The sequence below is a fragment of the Tilletiopsis washingtonensis genome, assembly GCF_003144115.1.
Source record: "Tilletiopsis washingtonensis strain MCA 4186 unplaced genomic scaffold FA09scaffold_14, whole genome shotgun sequence".
Lineage (NCBI taxonomy): Eukaryota > Fungi > Basidiomycota > Exobasidiomycetes > Entylomatales > Tilletiopsis > Tilletiopsis washingtonensis.
The window spans coordinates 103,569-120,449 of NW_020312011.1; the positions used below are offsets into that span (position 1 = coordinate 103,569).

The following is a 16,881-nucleotide window of genomic DNA, read 5'->3' on the forward strand; positions in this document are numbered from 1 at the left end:
CGCGCGCGCGCGCCGCGCTAAAGTGGCGCGCCTCGCGACGCGCCCCTCGGCACTCGGGCATGCGCCGTGCCGCGCTGAGGTCCCGTGACGCAGAAAAGTGCTGTGGCTGAGTGGCCCCTGCTGCCCAGCCGTCCCCCCCTCCACCACCACCTGCCGCCACCAACATTCTGCTCAGCATGCGTCCGGCCGTCCTGCTGCGCCTCGCGCGGCCGCTGCACACGTCTGCGCGCCTCGCCCTGCCGCGTGCCTCGCCGCGTGCGCGCCTCACGCCCGTGTCGGACGCCGCTGCCGCGTTTGGCGAGCCGCACGAGGCGCAGCCGTCGGGCTCGGCGCACAGCGCAGTCGCCTCTAGCAGCACGTCGCAGGCACTGCCTCAGGACGACGAGCTGCCGTGGTTCCTGGCCGCTCCGCCCATCGCCGTGCCCGAGGCACCGCCCGCACCCGTGGCGCCCGCGTCTGACCTGCCGCCGGCGCTCGACGGCCTGCGCGCCGCCCTGCAGGCCTCGTCCTTCTCGCGCCTCCTCACGCCGCAGGAGAGCACGGACCGCGAGGTGCTGCGCTTCATCCACGCGCGCGCCGTCGACCACGAGGCGTGGTGCGAGTGGATCGTCGTCGTCGAGGTGGAGAGCGCAAGTGGAGGCGCCGTGGCGGGCCTGGCGCGCGTGGCCGGCGACTACGTGAGTGCCACTGAGAGGGCCGCCCACGTGCCAGCTTTTGCTAGCCCGGACGCATGGGCTACGTGGCTGCATCGTTTGTTGCCGACACTGAGCCGATTGCTCCAATGCGCAGCTGCGGCAAACACCTCCGCCACCGCGTGCCGGCTCACCTCTTGACGCGCTTGGAGCGCCACTGAAGCCTCGGCAGGCTGAAGCCCGGGCAGAGCCGCGAACTCCCGGCGTACCGCGGGCGGCGCACAACGCTGGCCGTGACCTCGAGGACTGGGAGCTGCGCAAGGCGGCGCAGGCTGAGCAGGGCAACTGGCGGCCGAAGCGCATTATCTCGCGCGAGGCACAGAACGGCCTGCGCGCGCTGGCCGACTCGGACCCGACTTGGACCTCTGCGCGCCTGGCCGAGCACTTCCGCATCTCGCCCGAGGCTGTGCGGCGCATCCTGCGCAGCCGCTGGGAGGCGCCGGGTGCCGTTGTCGGCCGGCAAAATCGCAGGGCCCAGGAGCGCGAAGAGGAGCGCAAGGCGGGCTACCAGGCGCGCCAGCGCGAGAGCGAGGAGATGGAGTCGGTGTGGCGTGCGCTGGGCGACGAGAGTGCCGGCGCCGAGGCGGACGAGCTTGAGCTTGAGGAGCCAGACGCCGACGAGCCCTCCGCCAAGCGGTATCGGCAGAAGGTCGTGTACGAAGGCCTTGTTGGGCCCGACATCCCGACGCCGCGCAAGAGCACGCCTGCGTCGCGCGGCGATGGCGAGTGGTGCGCCGTGGACGCGGACTGGTGCGTGGTGCACGTCATGACGTCCAAGGCGCGGAGGACATGGGACGTCGAGGGGCGATGGAGCGCAAAGCAAGCGCGCGACGAGCCAGCCGTGCCCGAATTGCGGACAAGAGCATCGCGGCGAGCAGGCGGCCGCTACAATGTCGCCGGCTAGGCACGCAAAGCACTACCTCTTCTCTCACACGCATACGGACGCAAAGGGGCATTACATACATTCATTGACAAGCGGGTGCAAATCCGCCGCTGCAAGGGCATAGACGGCGAGCATAGATGTGGGGTCAGATGGGATCCGGGGGGGGGGGGGAACAGGGTCGTGCTTGTGTGGCCTCAAGCAGCCGCTGTCAGGAGAGGCGCCATGGCTGGAGTGCCCAACGCCGCCGACTCGACGGCGGTGCTGGCAGACATGAGGCTGGCGGCGTCGTCGCAGATCGCCTCCGCCGCCAGCGCGATGGCGAGCACGGCGGCGCTGGGCCGCGGTCCGCCAAAGGCAGACTGCAGGATGGGGTCCACCGTGCCGCCGGCGAGCGGCGAAGCAACGCGGGAGCGCGGCGTGTGCAGCATGTCGAGCGGCGTCGGAGGGCGGTCGCTGGCACGCCGACGGCGCATAAGGCCGGCCGCCGAGGACGGCGTCGACGACGCCACGGACGGGCTGGGCGCTGCGCGGCGCCGGGGCGTGCGCGGCGGCGGCAGGTCGAGCATTCGTACCTGCTCGCTCATTGCCGGAGAGGGGGCGTCAAGCCCGTGCATGAGCGCACTGGCCTCGTCACAGATGCGGCTCAGCGGCGAGCGCTGGCCGGCGAGGAGTGGAGAAGTGGCGACGTCGCGCCGCAGCTTTGCCGGCGTGCTGAAGATGGGCGAGGAGACGTCGATGAGCAGCGGCGTGCCCTTGGCCGGCTGGGCGGGTGCGGCGCGCGGACTGCCCTGGAAGCTGCCGAAGGAGCACTGGCTGCCTTCGCGGATCATGGGCGAGCTGCGCGCGACGCTGTGCACGCTCGGCTCGCGGGACATGGCCAGATCGGTGCAGAGGCCCGACGACGGGATGCGTCGGCGCTGCTGCGACGACGGGCGGCGCGGGCCACGCGGACGGGGCTGGGCGCCGTATGACACCGCCCTGCGTCCCTCGCATGGCGCCAGGTCGCAGGGCGCACGAGGCAACGCCTTCTGGCGGGGCGAGCTGGGCTTGCGCACATGGTCTGCACTGACGACCCGCAGCCGCTGCTCAGGTGCAGGAGGAGCCAGAGCGGCGCTGCGTGCCGCAGCGATGATGCCGGCGCCTTGCGCGTCACGGCGCTGGCGCTGGCCTGTCGGCACGGCGTCGTCCGGCAGCGCCGGAAGGAGGGCAGCATTCTCGTTGTCCTCCTCGTCTTGCTGAGCTGACGCAAGCGTGATGGCGCAGCTCGACGGCTCGAGTGCGTTGTTGTCCATCCGGAACTGGCGCCGGAAGGACGGCACCGGCGAGGCGCGCGTGACCGAGAGGTACTGCGAGGCAGAGCAGTTGGGCTCGGAGAGCAGCTGCACGTTTGCAGGCGCAGCTCCAGTCATATCGACGATGTGAATGAGCGTCTCGGTCTCGTTGTCCGTAGTCTCTGCTGTGATGTCGATGTCGGGAAGCAGAGAGGCACTGCTCTTGTCGGTGTCAAGTGGAAGCGAAGGCAGCACCGGAGCGGAGGCAAGGAATGCACTCGGCGGCTGGTCGACCTTGCCAGCGGCTCGTCCCTTCGCGGTGGTGGCCTCGAAGGTACGCCTGGCCCACGCGGTCATGGCCTCGCGTGCGGTCGCCGGCAGAGGAGCGGCCGGCGTGGCGGCCTCGACGCCCGACTCGAGGACGGGCGTCATCTCCGGGCCGACAGACTGCTTGCGCCTGCGACCGGCCTCGAATGGCTTGACCAGGTCGGTGAACAGCGACTCGATCTTGAGCGGCAGGCTGCGATGCTTGCGCGACTTTGCCGCCGTCTTGCTCTCGCGCTGTGCTGCCGTGTCGGCGTCGTCGCGGTCCTGCATGCCGTTCTCGGGTGCGTCCAGGCCGCGGTGGTACGGCAGGGTGCGCGGGAAGCCGCTCGAGGCATCGATGTCTGCGCCGCCAAAGTCCAGGCCAAGCCCGGCCATGGTGGCCTGGCCACGGCTCCGGTCCTCAGACTTGATCTGCAAGGACGCAGGGATGGCGGGCCGCGCACGCTCGGGCATGGCCTTCTCGGTCGATGCCTTGCGTGCGGTGCCCATCAGGTCGCGCAACTTGGACGAAGAGGACGCCTGTGCCTGGCCCATCGTCTTCGAGCGCAGGCGCTGCGGTGGACTGAGCGGCTCCTGCTGGCTAGCGGCTTGAGCAGCTGCGAAGGTCGTGATCTGGGGCGGAGCGCTCTTGGCCGTGGGGCCGTGGATGCGAGGGTCGAAGACGGGCATAGCATGCATGTTTCTGCCTTGCAGGCCCTTACCGTGAGCACGGATCTCGGCCATTGCCCAGGCGCCGGACGGAGGCAGATTGGAGAGGCGCAGGCTCGGCGGCCGACGAGCTTGGAAGCGTGTGGGTCCGGATGCGGAAGTCGGAAGAGGCTGGCGGGGACAGACGCTGCCGCTCGGCGGACTCGTGAAGGCTCGGGGACGAGTGATGGGCTGCTTGTCGTTGACACTGAGTGCGAAGGGGTCGAGCGAGGCAAATGGATCGATGGCGGCGGTGGCTTTGACATCCGTGCTCGCCTCACCGGCCTTCTTGAGGCTGCGGCGACGCGGCAGGAAGGCGTAGGGCGTCGGCGGGCCAGTGATGGTGCTGCGGCGCTGACGCTGTTCCTGCTCGGGCGACTCGCGGGGCAGGACGATCTGCGGCTTCTGCGGCTCGCCTGCTTCCTCTACCCGCTCCGGTGTCATCTCTCCCGGAGATCCGATGCGCGGAATAACCTCCGTTGCGAGCGTGAAGCGCGGCTCCTTGCTAATCGTCGTCGGGGCGGTGGCCATCACATCTGCCGCAGCGGTGCCCTCGCTGGACATGGCGACGTCGGCATTCATGGCGGCTACGTCCTCGATGCGGCGCAGAGCCTTGGCTCTGGCGTGGAAGCTGGCAAGACCAACGGTGCGTGTGTGAATCCTCGAGCCGCGGCGGTACTGCTCGCCACCCAGACACGGCGAGTCCTCGAGATCCGCGCCGTAGCCCTCGTCGAGGGGCGAGCGAGCGCCCTCGGTAGGTCCGAGGTCGGATGTGAAACCTTGACCGATTGCAAGACCCATGGCGGCAGCTTTAGATTCGCGCTCCACCCAGGCAAAGAGAGCGGCTTCGAAGTCGGACTTGACGTCGGGATCGGAGGCGCGGCGGCCGTCGTCGAGAGCACGGAGGGTGCGCGTGAGCTCTTGGAGTGCGTACGGGGCGGACGTGTCTGCAGTTGCGCCGGCGGAGACCTCGAGAGCAGAGGGGAAGATGATGCTCGGACTCGGGTACGGCAGAGAGGCGGCGAGAGGCAGCGAGAGGCGGTAGCCGTTCTTTAGGCAGGACTGCACGGCAGGCTTGAGCAGGAGAGGGGCAACAGTAACGCGGGGCACACGGCCGGAGGAGCTTGCAGCGTGCTGGTCTGTTCGAACGTCGGAGGACGGTGCCTGAGCGATGATGGCAATGGTCGCCTCGCGCGAGCTCGGCAGCGGGACGGTCTTGGCGGGCGGCGAGGTGCGTTCACGGTTGCGGCGCGGCTCGATGCTGGTGGGCAGTGCCGAGCTGGACTTCATCAGGTGGTGGCCTCGGCAAAGAAGGAGTAGGGAAGAGGAAGAAAAGAAAGAAAGGCGGCGCGGAAAGAATCAAGAAGCAACGAAGCGAAGACGGGCAGGCCGGAGAGCAAAGGCGACAGGATCTGAAAGCTGGGCGACTGAAAGGAGCGCAATGGACGTGCGCGGGGAGAAGTCGAGTAGAAGGTGTCGAGAAGGTAGGAGCTAGCGGCTTGTGGGCTTTGAAGGACTTGAGACGAGAACACGCGCGGCAGTCGAACCAGTCGACGGCGTCGCGGGCAGCAGTGGGGCAAGGGCGAGGCAAAAGGGCAGAATGGTGCGGGAAGAAGAGGGCCGAGGGCAAGCAGAAGACGAAAGTGAGGGAGGAAGGGCGAGCTGCGCCAGGGGTGCCTGCCTTTTGAGTGCCGCAGGCTCAGGGCGCTTGACGGACAAGCGGGGCGGCCGTTGGCGGGCCAGCGGCCGAGGCTCGGCAGGCCGAGCCCGCTGCGCTGCGACGCTCTCAGCGAGCATGTGCCACCTGCCCTTTGCGGCGGCCGGGCGACCTCGAGAGCAGCTCTGGGACGCCTCACATGGGCCGCAGCCGTTGCTGGTGCCGGCTGTGTGGTGCTGTGGCGGAGGCAGTGCGGAAGCTGGCGGAGGCAGAGGCGGAGGCATTCGCGACGCCGCCTCGCACGCGGCCGTTGGGCGGTGGAACCTTGCTCAGCCAGGCCGTTGGCAGTGCAGCGCACCGCATGCCGGGCTGCACCGAGACCGGCACGTGTGCGCCCGAGGCGCCGGCAATGTCTTGCGAGTCTGGAGGCGGCTCATGGTTGGATGCAACGGGCGGAGGCGGCGGCGTCGACGGAGGCAAGGCACGCTGGAGGGTGTCCAGGCGGAGCGCGCCTTACGTAAGCAGGCGGCGCTGCAGGTGATCGGCTGCGCTGCGCGAAGCACAGCGGCGCGCCTGGAGTGGCTCGAGCACCGCGACGGCGAGCAGCAGCATCCCAACCCAGCAGCCACAGCCACCACTCCACTCACTCGCTGCCTCTCTGACCCACCAGCGCACCAGCAAGCCGCACCACACCGCGTCACCTGCTTGCTCTTCACGCGCCGCCTCTCACGCCTGCCGCCTGCGCCGGCTAGCCCCTGCCCCTGCCCGCCCGCATGTCCTCGTCCGAGGCCTCGTCGTCGGCCGCGGCCGCGCCGCCGCCGTCGGAGGATGTCGCCATGGCTGCCGCCGAGCCCAAGGTGCCCGAGGAGGAGCCGCTGCCCGACGACATCCTCAACGCCAGCGCCGACGAGATCGCGACGCGCACGCGCCTGCTCGAGAACGACATCAAGGTGATGAAGTCGGAGCAGATGCGCCTCTCGCACGAGCAGAGCAGCATGCGCGAGAAGATCAAGGACAACGCCGACAAGATCAAGCAGAACAAGGTGCTGCCGTACCTCGTCGGCAACGTCGTGGAGGTGAGTGCTGTGCCAAGAGTGATGGAAGCAGGAGCAGCTTGCGTGGCATGCACGAGTCCCAGTCGGACAAGCGCCAGGCAGGCAGGATCTGACGCATGTGGGTCATCAGATCTTGGACATCGACCCGGACGTGGATGAGGACTCAGAGGAGGGCGCGAATGTGGACTTGGACGCGCAGCGCAAGGGCAAGTGCGCCGTGATCAAGACGTCGACGCGCCAGACGATCTTCCTGCCGCTCATCGGCCTCGTGCCGCCGGAGTCGCTGAAGCCGGGCGACCTGATTGGTGTCAACAAGGACAGCTACCTGGTGCTCGACAAGCTGCCGGCAGAGTACGACAGCAGAGTGAAGGCAATGGAGGTGGACGAGAGGCCGACGGAGGAGTACACGGACATCGGTGAGTGCGAGCGGCCAGCGCCAGTGCGCCTGCGTGGCGCGCGCCGCAGAGCGTCTCGTCTGACACATCTATGCAGGCGGTCTGGACAAGCAGATTGAGGAGCTGGTGGAGGCCATCGTGCTGCCGATGCAGCAGGAGGAGAAGTTCAAGAACCTCGGCATTCGGCCACCGAAGGGCGCTCTGATGTACGGGCCACCAGGTGAGTGCCGCGCGCGCGTGCTAGCCATGCGAGCACGCGCTGAGGCCGTCTGCGGCAGGAACGGGCAAGACGCTGCTTGCGCGAGCATGTGCTGCGCAGACAAACGCGTGCTACCTCAAGCTGGCCGGCCCGTCGCTGGTGCAGATGTTCATCGGCGACGGCGCCAAGCTCGTGCGCGACGCCTTCGAGCTCGCCAAGGAGAAGGCACCGACGATCATCTTCATCGACGAGCTCGACGCCATCGGCACGAAGCGCTTCGACTCGGACAAGTCGGGCGACCGCGAGGTGCAGCGGACCATGCTCGAGCTGCTCAACCAGCTCGACGGCTTCAGCTCCGACGAGCGCATCAAGGTCATCGCCGCGACGAACCGCATCGACATTCTCGACCCGGCCCTGCTGCGCTCCGGACGTCTTGACCGCAAGATCGAGTTCCCGCTGCCCAACGAGGAGGCGCGCGCGCGCATCATGGAGATCCACAGCCGCAAGATGGCCGTCGGACCCAATGTCAACTACGAGGAGTTGGCGCGCTCGTGCGACGAGATGAACGGCGCCCAGCTCAAGGCCGTCTGCGTCGAGGTGAGTTGCATGTGTGCGGGGCGCACGAGCATCGACTGATCCGCGTCCACAGGCGGGCATGATTGCGCTGCGCGAGGGCGCGAACATCCTGGACCACGAGCACTTCTTCGGCGGCATTGTGAGTCCCTGTGGCTGCAGTTCCCGCCACTTTTGCTCACCAGACGTGCGCCTCAGATGGAAGTGCAATCGAAGAAGAAGGTGAGCGCGGTGCCGTTTTGCTCGTCCGCGGTGCGAGCGCTGACACACGATCCCTCCGCAGTCCGAATTCGCGTACTACTCGTAGACGACTCTCACTCTCCCGTAATGCACGACTTCACCAAGGGCGCACTGGCTGGCTGCTGGTCATGGCACGGAGCGTATCATTTCTGAAGAGGGGCATGGGTAGATGACGAGAGACCGCGGCAGCTGGAAGAGCGGAAGACATGACGGAGTGTATGGGAGCACAGTGACCGAGAGCAACCTTGGGACAGAGGACGTGAGGGTCCGTCCGCCCGTCTAGGCGAGACGCAGCGCGAGGCACGTGCGCGAGGGCAGGTAGACCTGGATGAAGTTGGCGCGGCCGTTCCAGCCCATCGGCGTCGTGAAGAAGCGGCTCTTGGCGTGGTCGATGCGCGCGTGGCCGCCGAACTCGGCCGCGTCGCTGTCCAGGCCAATGACGTACTCGCCCGGCACATCGGCGCCGATGCGGTAGTCTGCGCGAGAACGGGTCAGCAGGAGCGTGGTCAGCATCGCGGCAGCTCACGCACCCGTGTACGAGTTGGTCGGGTGGAGGTTGAAGATGAAGATGAGCCCGGCGCGCTCAAAGGCAATAACGCGGTCGCTCTCGTGCTTGAGCGAGACGTAGGCCTGCGGCGACGCCAGCCACTTGTACTGGTCCTCCAGCCAGTTCATGCCCTTGTCGAAGGCCTTGAGGTAGCGGTAGCGCAGCAGCGGGTCGTCGGAGAGGTCGAAGCGGCGCAGCGCGTGGGCGAAGCTGTTGCCGTTGCCTGCGGAATGCGCGTGTGAGCACAGTGCAGTCTGCGAGCCCCTGCACTAGGCTACCGACCCTCGCGCGGGAAGTCGAGCCACTCCGGCTCGCCGTGCTCGTTGCCGATGAACGAGAGCCAGCCCTCGCCGCCGAGGGCGTGCGTGAGGAAGCGGATCATCTTGTGCAGCGCCAGGCCGCGGTCGACAATCGGCGTCCGCTCAGACAGGTCGGACATGCTGTGGCAGGCGTGGTCGGCGAGTGTACGCAAGAGAGCAGCGCACTCAAACTCACTTGGTGTACATCTCCTTGTCCATGAGCCAGAACGCCAGCGTCTGCGAACGGAGAGGTCAGCTGGCGTCAAGCACACGAGTGCTTTCTGTGCGCACCTTGTCGCCGACCAGCGCCTGGTCGTGCGACTCTGCGTATGCAATGCTCTTCTCCATGTGGCGGCGGTTCGTGAGGGTGTGGCAGATGTTTGCCAGGTCCCAGTCCTCGTCCTGCGTCTCCTTGAGCAGCTTGATCCACATATCTGAGTGCAAGCAGTCAGTAACGAGTCCGCACTGCCATTGCGCCGACACTCACCAGGCACAGCCATGCTGAGGCGGTAGTCGAAGCCCATGCCGCCCTCCTCGACGGGCCGGCACAGCGCGGGCATGCCGCTCACGTCCTCGGCAATCGTGATGGCGTCCGGCAGCACCTGCCGGATCATCTCGTTGGCCAGCATGAGGTACGCCACGCCCTCGGCGTCGACCGACGGGCCAAAGTATTCGTGGTAGCCGCCCGAGAAGCCCGTGCCGATGCCGTGGTGCCTGCGAGCGAGCGATCAGCGATGCTGGTGATGCGCGTGAACGACAGCACTCACGTGTAGATCATGCTCGTGACGCCGTCGAAGCGGAAGCCGTCAAAGCCCTCCTCGAGCCAGTAGCGGCAGTTGCTGAGCAGGAAGCGCAGCACCTCGTGGCTGCCGTAGTTGAAGAGGCGCGAGTCCCACAGCTCATGGCGGCCCTTTGCGCCCTCGTGGAAGTAGAGATGGTCGCTGCCGTCGAACATGTTGAGGCCGTCAAGCGTGTTCTTGCACGCGTGCGAGTGCACAATGTCGAGCAGCACCGTGATGCCGAGCGAGTGCGCCGTGTCGATGAGCTCGCGCAGCTGCTCCGGCGTACCTGCAGAGGCGTCAGAGGCGAGGCAAGCAGGTGCGTCACAGACCACTCACCGTAGCGGCTGCTGGCGGCAAAGAAGTTGGTCACCTGGTAGCCGAACGAGGCGTAGTATGCGTGCTCCTGAATCGCCATCAGTTGGATCGTGTTGTAGCCGAGGTCCTTGATGCGCGGCAGCACATTGCGCGCTAGCAGACTGGTCAGCTGCAGCGCAAGAAGGACCCACGCAGCACTCACTGAATTCCGGGTAGCTGCCGACGCGCGGCTCGGGCGTCGCAATGCCGACTGCAGCGGCGTCAGAGAGCATCGACAAGAGCAGCACAGCACAGGCACTCACCGTGCGCCTCGTACACCTTGAGGTCAGTCGGCTTCGGCGGGCGCGGGTGCTTCATCTCATACCGCTCCGATGCCGGCGGGTTCCAGAAAATTGCATCGTAGACCGGCGACACGGAGAGGTCCTGTGTGACGCGCCTGTGCGGTGTCAGTGCGAGGCACTGCAGTGGGCCCAGCCAGGCCGCTCACTTGATCCACGCCGGCAGGCGCTCGATGCGCTCGCCGCTCGGCGTCGTCATGCTGATCTTGAGCTTGCTGCCGTGCGCAATGGCGCACTTGCCGTCGGCGGCGGGGATGGTGATCTCCCAGACGCCGAACTCGTTCTTGCGCATCGCGTGCGCTTCGCGGCTCCAGCCGTTGAAGTCGCCGATGAGCGCGGCGCTGGTCGCGCCGGGCGCCCACTCGCGGTACACGACGGCCTGCGAGCGCTCGTCGACGTGGAAGCCGAGACGCTCGTGGCCGCGTGCGAACTGCGCCAGGCCGCCCTCGGTCTGCTCGATGGTGTCGCGCCACTTCTTGTAGAGGGCGTAGCGCTGGCGCAGCGCCGGCGCAAAGGGCTCGAGCCACGGGTCGATGGCAATGACGCGCGTGCCGTCGGTCGCCTTGCTGAAGTCGGGCGGCGGCGGCGCAGCGGGTGCGGCGGCGGTGGATGGTGCAGCCATGGTTTGAGAGTGTGGGGATGGTGGTGAGGGGTGAGGAGTGCGTCGCTGCTGGCAGGCAGCACAGCAGGCCGGAGCACAGCGAGCCTGCCCCAGCAGCAGCAAGCGTCGTCTGCTCCACACGTCACACACCGCGAACTTCTTGCCCGTGCGCGCTTGACCGTGCGCGCGCAAGGCACCTCGCCCGTCTCCGCACGCGGCGGCGCGCGGTTCGCTGTCGGTGGCGACCTCTCTGCACCTGCACCTGCCGCTGCGCGCGCACGCCGCGTGACCCAACGCAGGATGCAGCGCAGACTCGGCGCCGGCCGCCTGCGATAATCTGGGCGCAGTCATGCTTCATCAAGCCCCTCGAGCACACACACAGTGCAGTCGTAGCAACGTAGGCAGGCCACCGGCGCACTCGTGCCACGTCGCCGCGCTGGCAGCTCGCAGGCGAGTCGCAGCGAGCTAATTTGGGACGCCGCACGTCGCACCGAAACGCAGCCGGCGGGGTGCGCTGCGGCGTGGGGAAGGATGCGCCGAGCTTCGCCCGCGCACGCTGCGCCCACCGCCGTCGCGAGCCCCACGCCAGCAGACGCATCGCTGAGAGACACAACGCACAACGCACAATGCACAACGCAGCCGTCAGACAGCAGGCAGCGTCATGCGCTGCAGCAGCAGCAGACGAGGCCCGCCGGAGCTCACTGTGGGTAGCCCGAGGAGCTGTTTGTCCTGCGGCTGGCCGCGCACAGCACTCCGTTCGCAAGCTCAACGTAATCGCATCCTCAAACCATCCACTCTGCACGCTCACTCAGACAAACGCTTGTTCTTCGATCAGAATGACATTCAAGCCAACAAGGTGACGCGGCTCAGGCAGTCGCACAGGACGCCGAGACCAGGAAGGGGGTCCGGGAACGCGGGGATAAGCTATAGAGAGAGGCGCGGCTCGGCGCTGGCCGTGCACGCAGGCCCGTATGCGGAGCCACTCTCTACCGCAGGCTCGAGAGGCCGCCGGCGATGATCGCGGCGCCGGCCTCGGCCACGCCGTAGATCGTCGCCTGGATGTGCGCCGAGATGTGCAGCGGGATCACCGAGGCGTCGACGACACGCACGTTGCGCGTGCCGTACACACGCAGCGCCGCGTCGACGACACCGCCCTGCGAGCGCGGCAGCATCGAGCACGTGGCGATGGGGTGGTACTCGGTCACCGTCGTCTTCTTGGTGTAGTCGCGCACGTCGCGGCCGGCGCCCGGCAGCGTCTCGGCGACGATGAAGTTGTCCTGGTACTGCTGCGTGGCGGCGATGCGGCGCAGGTACTCGGTGCCCGCCGTGGCCACGTCGAGGTCCCACTCGGCGGTGAAGTAGTTGGCGTTGATGGCGGGCGAGACGCTCGGGTCCTTGGAGACGGCATGGATCGAGCCGCGCGAGAGCAGGTGCTGCTGCGCCGCCAGGTACGTCGTGTACGACTTGCCAGCCGCCGGCGGGGCGGAGCCCGCGAAGTAGCCGTCGACGTTGATCACCTCCATCTGCGTGATGGTGTCGGCGTGCTTCTCGAGAAACTCGAGCTGCTTGCGCAGCGTGGCCTTGTACGGCGTCTGCGCCGAGGCGACGTACGCCTTGGCCTTGACAACGAGCTGCGCGGCCTTCTGCGCGCCGACGAGCTGCGTGAGCGTCAGGTAGCCGATGGCCGGCACCGTCTCGTCGAGGATCGACACCTCGCCCGCGTTGTACTTCTGCTGCTGGTCGGCGGCGAAGGCGGGGTCGTTGCGCAGGTTGTCGAGCGTGACGCTGCCCGCCTTGAGCTCGTAGGCGGCGGCCGAGTATGTGTGGTCCTGCATGTTCTCGCCGACGCCCGGCAGCTCGACGAGCTGCGGCACGCCGATCTTGTCGAGCACGGCCTTGGAGCCGATGCCGCTCAGCTCGAGGATCTGCGGCGAGTTGACCGAGCCGCCCGAGACGATGACCTCGGACTTGGGCCCGCCCTTCAGCTTGGCCATGTACGTCTTGCCGCGGGCGGTGTACGTGACGCCCGAGGCGGTGATGTCGGCCTTGCGCTTCTTGCTGCTGCTGCTGCCAAACTCGATCTTCTGCACGACGGCCTCGGTGAGCACGACGAGGTTCTCACGGCCCGACGCGGGCGCAAAGTACGCCGGCGCCGAGTAGGAGCGCGTCGAGTTCTTGGGGTTGATGTTGCTGGGCTGCACCGACGCGCCGCGGTTGTCGCCGGCGAGCGGCGAGTTGTTCTTGCGGATGCCGAGCGCCTCGAGGGCGGGGATCCAGCGCGTGACGGCGTCGGAGATGTAGCGCGGGTACGAGACCTGCACGGGGCCGGCGCGGCCATAGTCGCTGGGGTTGGCCTGCAGGTGCAGGCGCTGCTGGTCGGCGGCCGACGGGGCGAAGAAGTGCTCTGCCTTCTTCATGTAGCGGTACATGTTGTCCCAGTTCCAGCCCTTGTTGCCGAGCTCCTCCCAGGCGTCGTACTCGGCCTCGGCGGCGCGGTCCCAGACGAGGAAGTTGAGCGCCGACGAGCCGCCGAGCACGCGGCCGCGCGGCCAGCCGACGGACGGCACGCCGTTGTCCTGCGCCACGGTGGCGTACTTGTAGTCGATGTCGCTGCCGAGGTTGCCGCCGAAGAAGCCGGGCGTGTCGGTGACGGGGCTCTTGTTGGGCAGCAGCGACGGGCCGGCCTCGAGCACGCCGACGCGCTTGCCGCGCTGCTCGGAGAGGCGGGCCGCGACGGCGAGGCCGGCGGTGCCGCCGCCGAGGACGAGGTAGTCGAACGGCTGCTGGGCAAACGTCTCGGGCGTCGCCTGCAGCGCGCGCGACGCGAGGAGCTGCTCGGCGAAGCGGCGCTCGGCGGCGGCGTCGGACGGCGGCGAGGGCCAGCTGGGGGCCGCGAGCGCGAACGGCGCCACGGCGAGCAGGGAGACGGCGACCGTGACCTTCATTGTGAACGGGTGGTGGACGAAGGGTGGCGAATGGGTGGGGTGGGCGCAGCTGTGAGCGGCGAGCGGGCGCCTTATGAAGGGCCGGCGGCGTGTGCGCCCGTTGCGCAGAGGATGGCGCCAGTGCCGGACGTGCGACCGGCGCTGCGCTGGACCCCATGCGGCGCATCGCATGCACCGCCCCGGCGCACCTGCGTGCTCAGCTGCGGCGCTGTCGCCTGCGCCAGGCCCGCAGAAAGTCCGAGCAGCGAGGGGCCCTTTCGCCGAGGAAGGCGAGGGCGATCAGTGCCATGCTGCGGCGGCGCTGAGCAACGCCACTCCGGTGCCAGGGGTCGGCAGGCGGCTGCACGCGTGCAGCAAGCGGGCGTACCCTCGCGCAGCGCCGCGCGCGAACCGCTCGCGGCGGGCGCTCACACGCCGCCGTCGCTGGCGCACCGCTGCCACCGAGTCGCCGCCGCACCAGCGCCAGCGCTGCAGCGCACATGCATGGGCGCGCGCTTGCGGCGCTTTGCTGGCGGGCGTGCCACCCCGCAGGCCGCCGCACCCGCCCACTCTCCCTCACGCCCACCACCCCCTTCTTAGCGCCGCCACTGCTCTTCTGCCACGTCCTGCGCCTAGCGTGCGGCCTGCGAGGCGCACGGCCGCTCCGCGAGCACCACCAAGAGGCCGGGCGGCCGCTGCGACGCACGCCCCGCGCCCGCCGCCCGTCGCTCGGCTGGCACGCCGCTGTCGCCGGCCGCTCCTGCACCTGCCGGACACCGCTCATGCTCGTGCTGACACGGCTCGTCGCCGTCGGGCCATTTCTCAAGCACGAGCCCGGCCGCCGCCCAGGCCACGCATCGGGCAACCGGGCGGCCCTCCGACGGAGCGCGGAGCAGCGCATGCATGCTGCGCCTGCACTCCCTCGCAGCTCCGCCACACTCGCCCGCAGCGAGGACAGCATGCGGTGCGTGAGCGCTCAAGCTTCGCACGGCGCCATCGGCCGAGCGTCGCATTCAAACGCGGGCGCTGAGAGCAAGGCAAGCTGGCGCAGGCACTAAAGTCAGGGCCTCTTCGCGCCGCGCAACCGTCGATCACACCGTCGCACGAGGTGTCGCAACGACGACGGGCGCCAAAATGAAGCATGAAGCGGGAGCAAGCGTCCCAGCCAGCAGCGCGACGCACTCGACTGACCGGCTGCCGGCTGCGCCGTCTCAATCTGCTTAGCGTGGAAAGCGCCGCAGGAAGTGTCGCAGTGCGGCGGCATTTGGCCTCTCCCTTCGCAGGATAGGGCTCGCCATTCATGCACGCCATTTGCCCGCACGGCCCGCCAGACGCAGCGCCCGAGCGGCAGACACGTCCGGCGCTGGGCAAGCTCCGGCGTCGGCGCGCTTGCCGCTGCTGCCGCTGCCGCCACGCGACGCGCGCCGACCGACTCTTGCGTGCGAGGCATCCTCACACGGCCGACCCATCCGACGAGCCTCGTCGCCGTCGATGCCTGCCAGCACAGCGCTGCGAACGTGCCCGCTGCAGCTCCGAGCTGCAGCAGCAAGCATCGAGCGAGCAAGACAAGCTCAGCAAGCAGCGCTCAGCCCACTTTCGGCGCAGGGCCTTGTGTTCCGCGGCGCAGTCTGCGAGCGTGCAGCGCATCGGCTCGGAGGGCAGCCTTCGGACACCGCCACAGGCCCCGCTGCAGGACGCAGTGCGGCGCTGCAAGGACGATCACGGAGCTGACCGCTCGGAGCAGATCACGGCATCGACATCGAGGGCCGCAATGAGGGCATCAGCGCAGAAAGGCGGCGGACGCGTGCAGCGCATGCATGTCCACAGCGTCAGGAGCAGAGGGTGCGAGGGGGTCCTGCTCCGCCGAGCGCCGCAGCCACACTCCGCCCTCCTCGCCGGCGCCGTCATTTCCCCGCTGCATCAAGCGCTGCCGCTGCGGGCTGCTGCAGCTGCGCCCGCACGCTGCCGCTCGAGCTCTCCAACATCTTTGCTTGTTGCCGGGCATTCTGCTGCGGCTGTTCCTGGGTGCGGACGGGCATAGAGAAGGTGCATTGCCGCGCCGAGTCCTTGGGCTGGGCGTCGTCGGCCATCGAGCGTTGAGCTGGGCGCAGCTCAGCAAAGCAAAGCACCCAGCTGACAGCTGCGTCTGAATGCTCGAGGGCCTGCTGCGGCATGATCGTTTCTCTCCCTCTGCAGGCTGCCAAACGCAATTTCCTGATCCGTGCATCGACTTGTGCGGTCGCTCTGCCGCATGCGATGTGCACTCGCCACAAGGACGTCGACACCGCTGCAGGTGCTGTCTAGCGCCGTTGTTGCCGGCGGCAGGGCGCCATAGCGCCTGCTGCCGTCCTCTGGCGGTGCCTGCAGCGACTGTCGGGTGCCCTTTGACGTAAACGTGCTGACACGAGCGTACCAATGAGCTGCCGAGTCGTTGCGCAGCTGTGCTTGCGCTCGAAGAGAGGGCAGCTTCGTGCAGACCGGCACCGACACGTCGGGAGCGTCGTGTCCTGATGGTGATCGTGCATCCCCCTTGCAGCCGCCACTGCGCACGGCAGCAGCAGGAGCGGTTCCTGCTTGCCTTTGCTGCCGCCGCTTTCGCCGCGGCGGCGCTCTTCTTCCGCGGCGCAGCAGCAGCTGCTGCGAGGGCGCCGCATGCGGCTCCGGCGCTGCCGCGCTCTCTGGCCAAGGCGCCGCGCCGGGCAAACGCTCCGCCGTGCAGCGCCGGCAGCAGAGGGCTGCAGCTGCAGGGGCCCGTGGGTCGCCGTGCCGTCTGTCATTTCTCCGCGCCTCGCTCTCGACCAGGAAGCAGCATTTGCACGCACTGTGGGAAGCATGCGTGCGCAGCACAGCATGGACCCTCGAACCGACGCCGCCGAGGCCGAGAAGCCAATGGCCCGCCTCGGGCACGGATGCATGATTGCCCGTGCTGAGAGCTGTGAGACACGCTCGGTGCCCCGTGCGGCCACGAGAGAAGCTCGGTCTCCGCAATGGTTACTTGATGGCCTGCGCGGAATCAGCGCCTGGTCAACGTCCAGCCGGCAGGCGTAGTGTACCGGCCGGGTCGCAGCAGGGCAAGAGGCCGCACGCACATGGGGC

At 68.2% G+C, this 16,881-nt stretch overlaps 7 protein-coding genes across 7 annotated transcripts; 3 read left to right on the top strand and 4 right to left on the bottom strand.

Annotated features, from left to right (window-relative positions):
- The first annotated feature begins 154 nt into the window (after nt 1–154).
- Nucleotides 155–1,694, top strand: FA09DRAFT_330693 (hypothetical protein). The gene is made up of 2 exons (XM_025742704.1): nt 155–677; nt 790–1,694. Exons 1-2 carry the CDS (start codon nt 177–179, stop codon nt 1,594–1,596), a joined length of 1,308 nt encoding a protein of 435 aa, XP_025597323.1. The 5' UTR covers nt 155–176; the 3' UTR covers nt 1,597–1,694.
- Nucleotides 1,695–1,769: 75 nt separating this feature from the next.
- On the bottom strand, nt 1,770–5,479 carry FA09DRAFT_361347 (hypothetical protein; the record flags this gene model as incomplete). The annotated part of the gene is made up of 1 exon (XM_025745343.1): nt 1,770–5,479. The coding sequence occupies exon 1, from the start codon at nt 5,148–5,150 to the stop codon at nt 1,770–1,772; it is 3,381 nt and encodes a 1,126-aa protein (XP_025597324.1). The 5' UTR covers nt 5,151–5,479.
- A 665-nt stretch (nt 5,480–6,144) lies between these two features.
- Nucleotides 6,145–8,086, top strand: FA09DRAFT_330695 (putative RPT5-26S proteasome regulatory subunit). Its single transcript, XM_025742705.1, has 7 exons — nt 6,145–6,593; nt 6,703–6,988; nt 7,065–7,187; nt 7,246–7,763; nt 7,816–7,881; nt 7,938–7,961; nt 8,023–8,086. The coding sequence occupies exons 1-7, from the start codon at nt 6,291–6,293 to the stop codon at nt 8,044–8,046; spliced, it is 1,344 nt and encodes a 447-aa protein (XP_025597325.1). The 5' UTR covers nt 6,145–6,290; the 3' UTR covers nt 8,047–8,086.
- Nucleotides 8,087–8,099: 13 nt separating this feature from the next.
- On the bottom strand, nt 8,100–10,941 carry FA09DRAFT_330697 (glycoside hydrolase family 13 protein). Its single transcript, XM_025742706.1, has 11 exons — nt 10,410–10,941; nt 10,225–10,358; nt 10,125–10,172; nt 9,944–10,075; nt 9,593–9,893; nt 9,313–9,539; nt 9,117–9,259; nt 9,022–9,062; nt 8,809–8,966; nt 8,510–8,749; nt 8,100–8,455 (listed from the first exon to the last, which is right to left on the bottom strand). The coding sequence occupies exons 1-11, from the start codon at nt 10,880–10,882 to the stop codon at nt 8,259–8,261; spliced, it is 2,094 nt and encodes a 697-aa protein (XP_025597326.1). The 5' UTR covers nt 10,883–10,941; the 3' UTR covers nt 8,100–8,258.
- Nucleotides 10,942–11,753: 812 nt separating this feature from the next.
- Nucleotides 11,754–14,001, bottom strand: FA09DRAFT_330698 (alcohol oxidase). Its single transcript, XM_025742707.1, has one exon. It carries the CDS (start codon nt 13,804–13,806, stop codon nt 11,848–11,850), a length of 1,959 nt encoding a protein of 652 aa, XP_025597327.1. The 5' UTR covers nt 13,807–14,001; the 3' UTR covers nt 11,754–11,847.
- A 949-nt stretch (nt 14,002–14,950) lies between these two features.
- Nucleotides 14,951–16,304, top strand: FA09DRAFT_58713 (hypothetical protein). Its single transcript, XM_025745730.1, has one exon. The coding sequence runs from the start codon at nt 15,086–15,088 to the stop codon at nt 15,824–15,826; it is 741 nt and encodes a 246-aa protein (XP_025597328.1). The 5' UTR covers nt 14,951–15,085; the 3' UTR covers nt 15,827–16,304.
- Nucleotides 15,957–16,868, bottom strand: FA09DRAFT_58736 (hypothetical protein). Its single transcript, XM_025745731.1, has one exon. It carries the CDS (start codon nt 16,698–16,700, stop codon nt 16,086–16,088), a length of 615 nt encoding a protein of 204 aa, XP_025597329.1. The 5' UTR covers nt 16,701–16,868; the 3' UTR covers nt 15,957–16,085.
- Nucleotides 16,869–16,881: the final 13 nt, after the last annotated feature.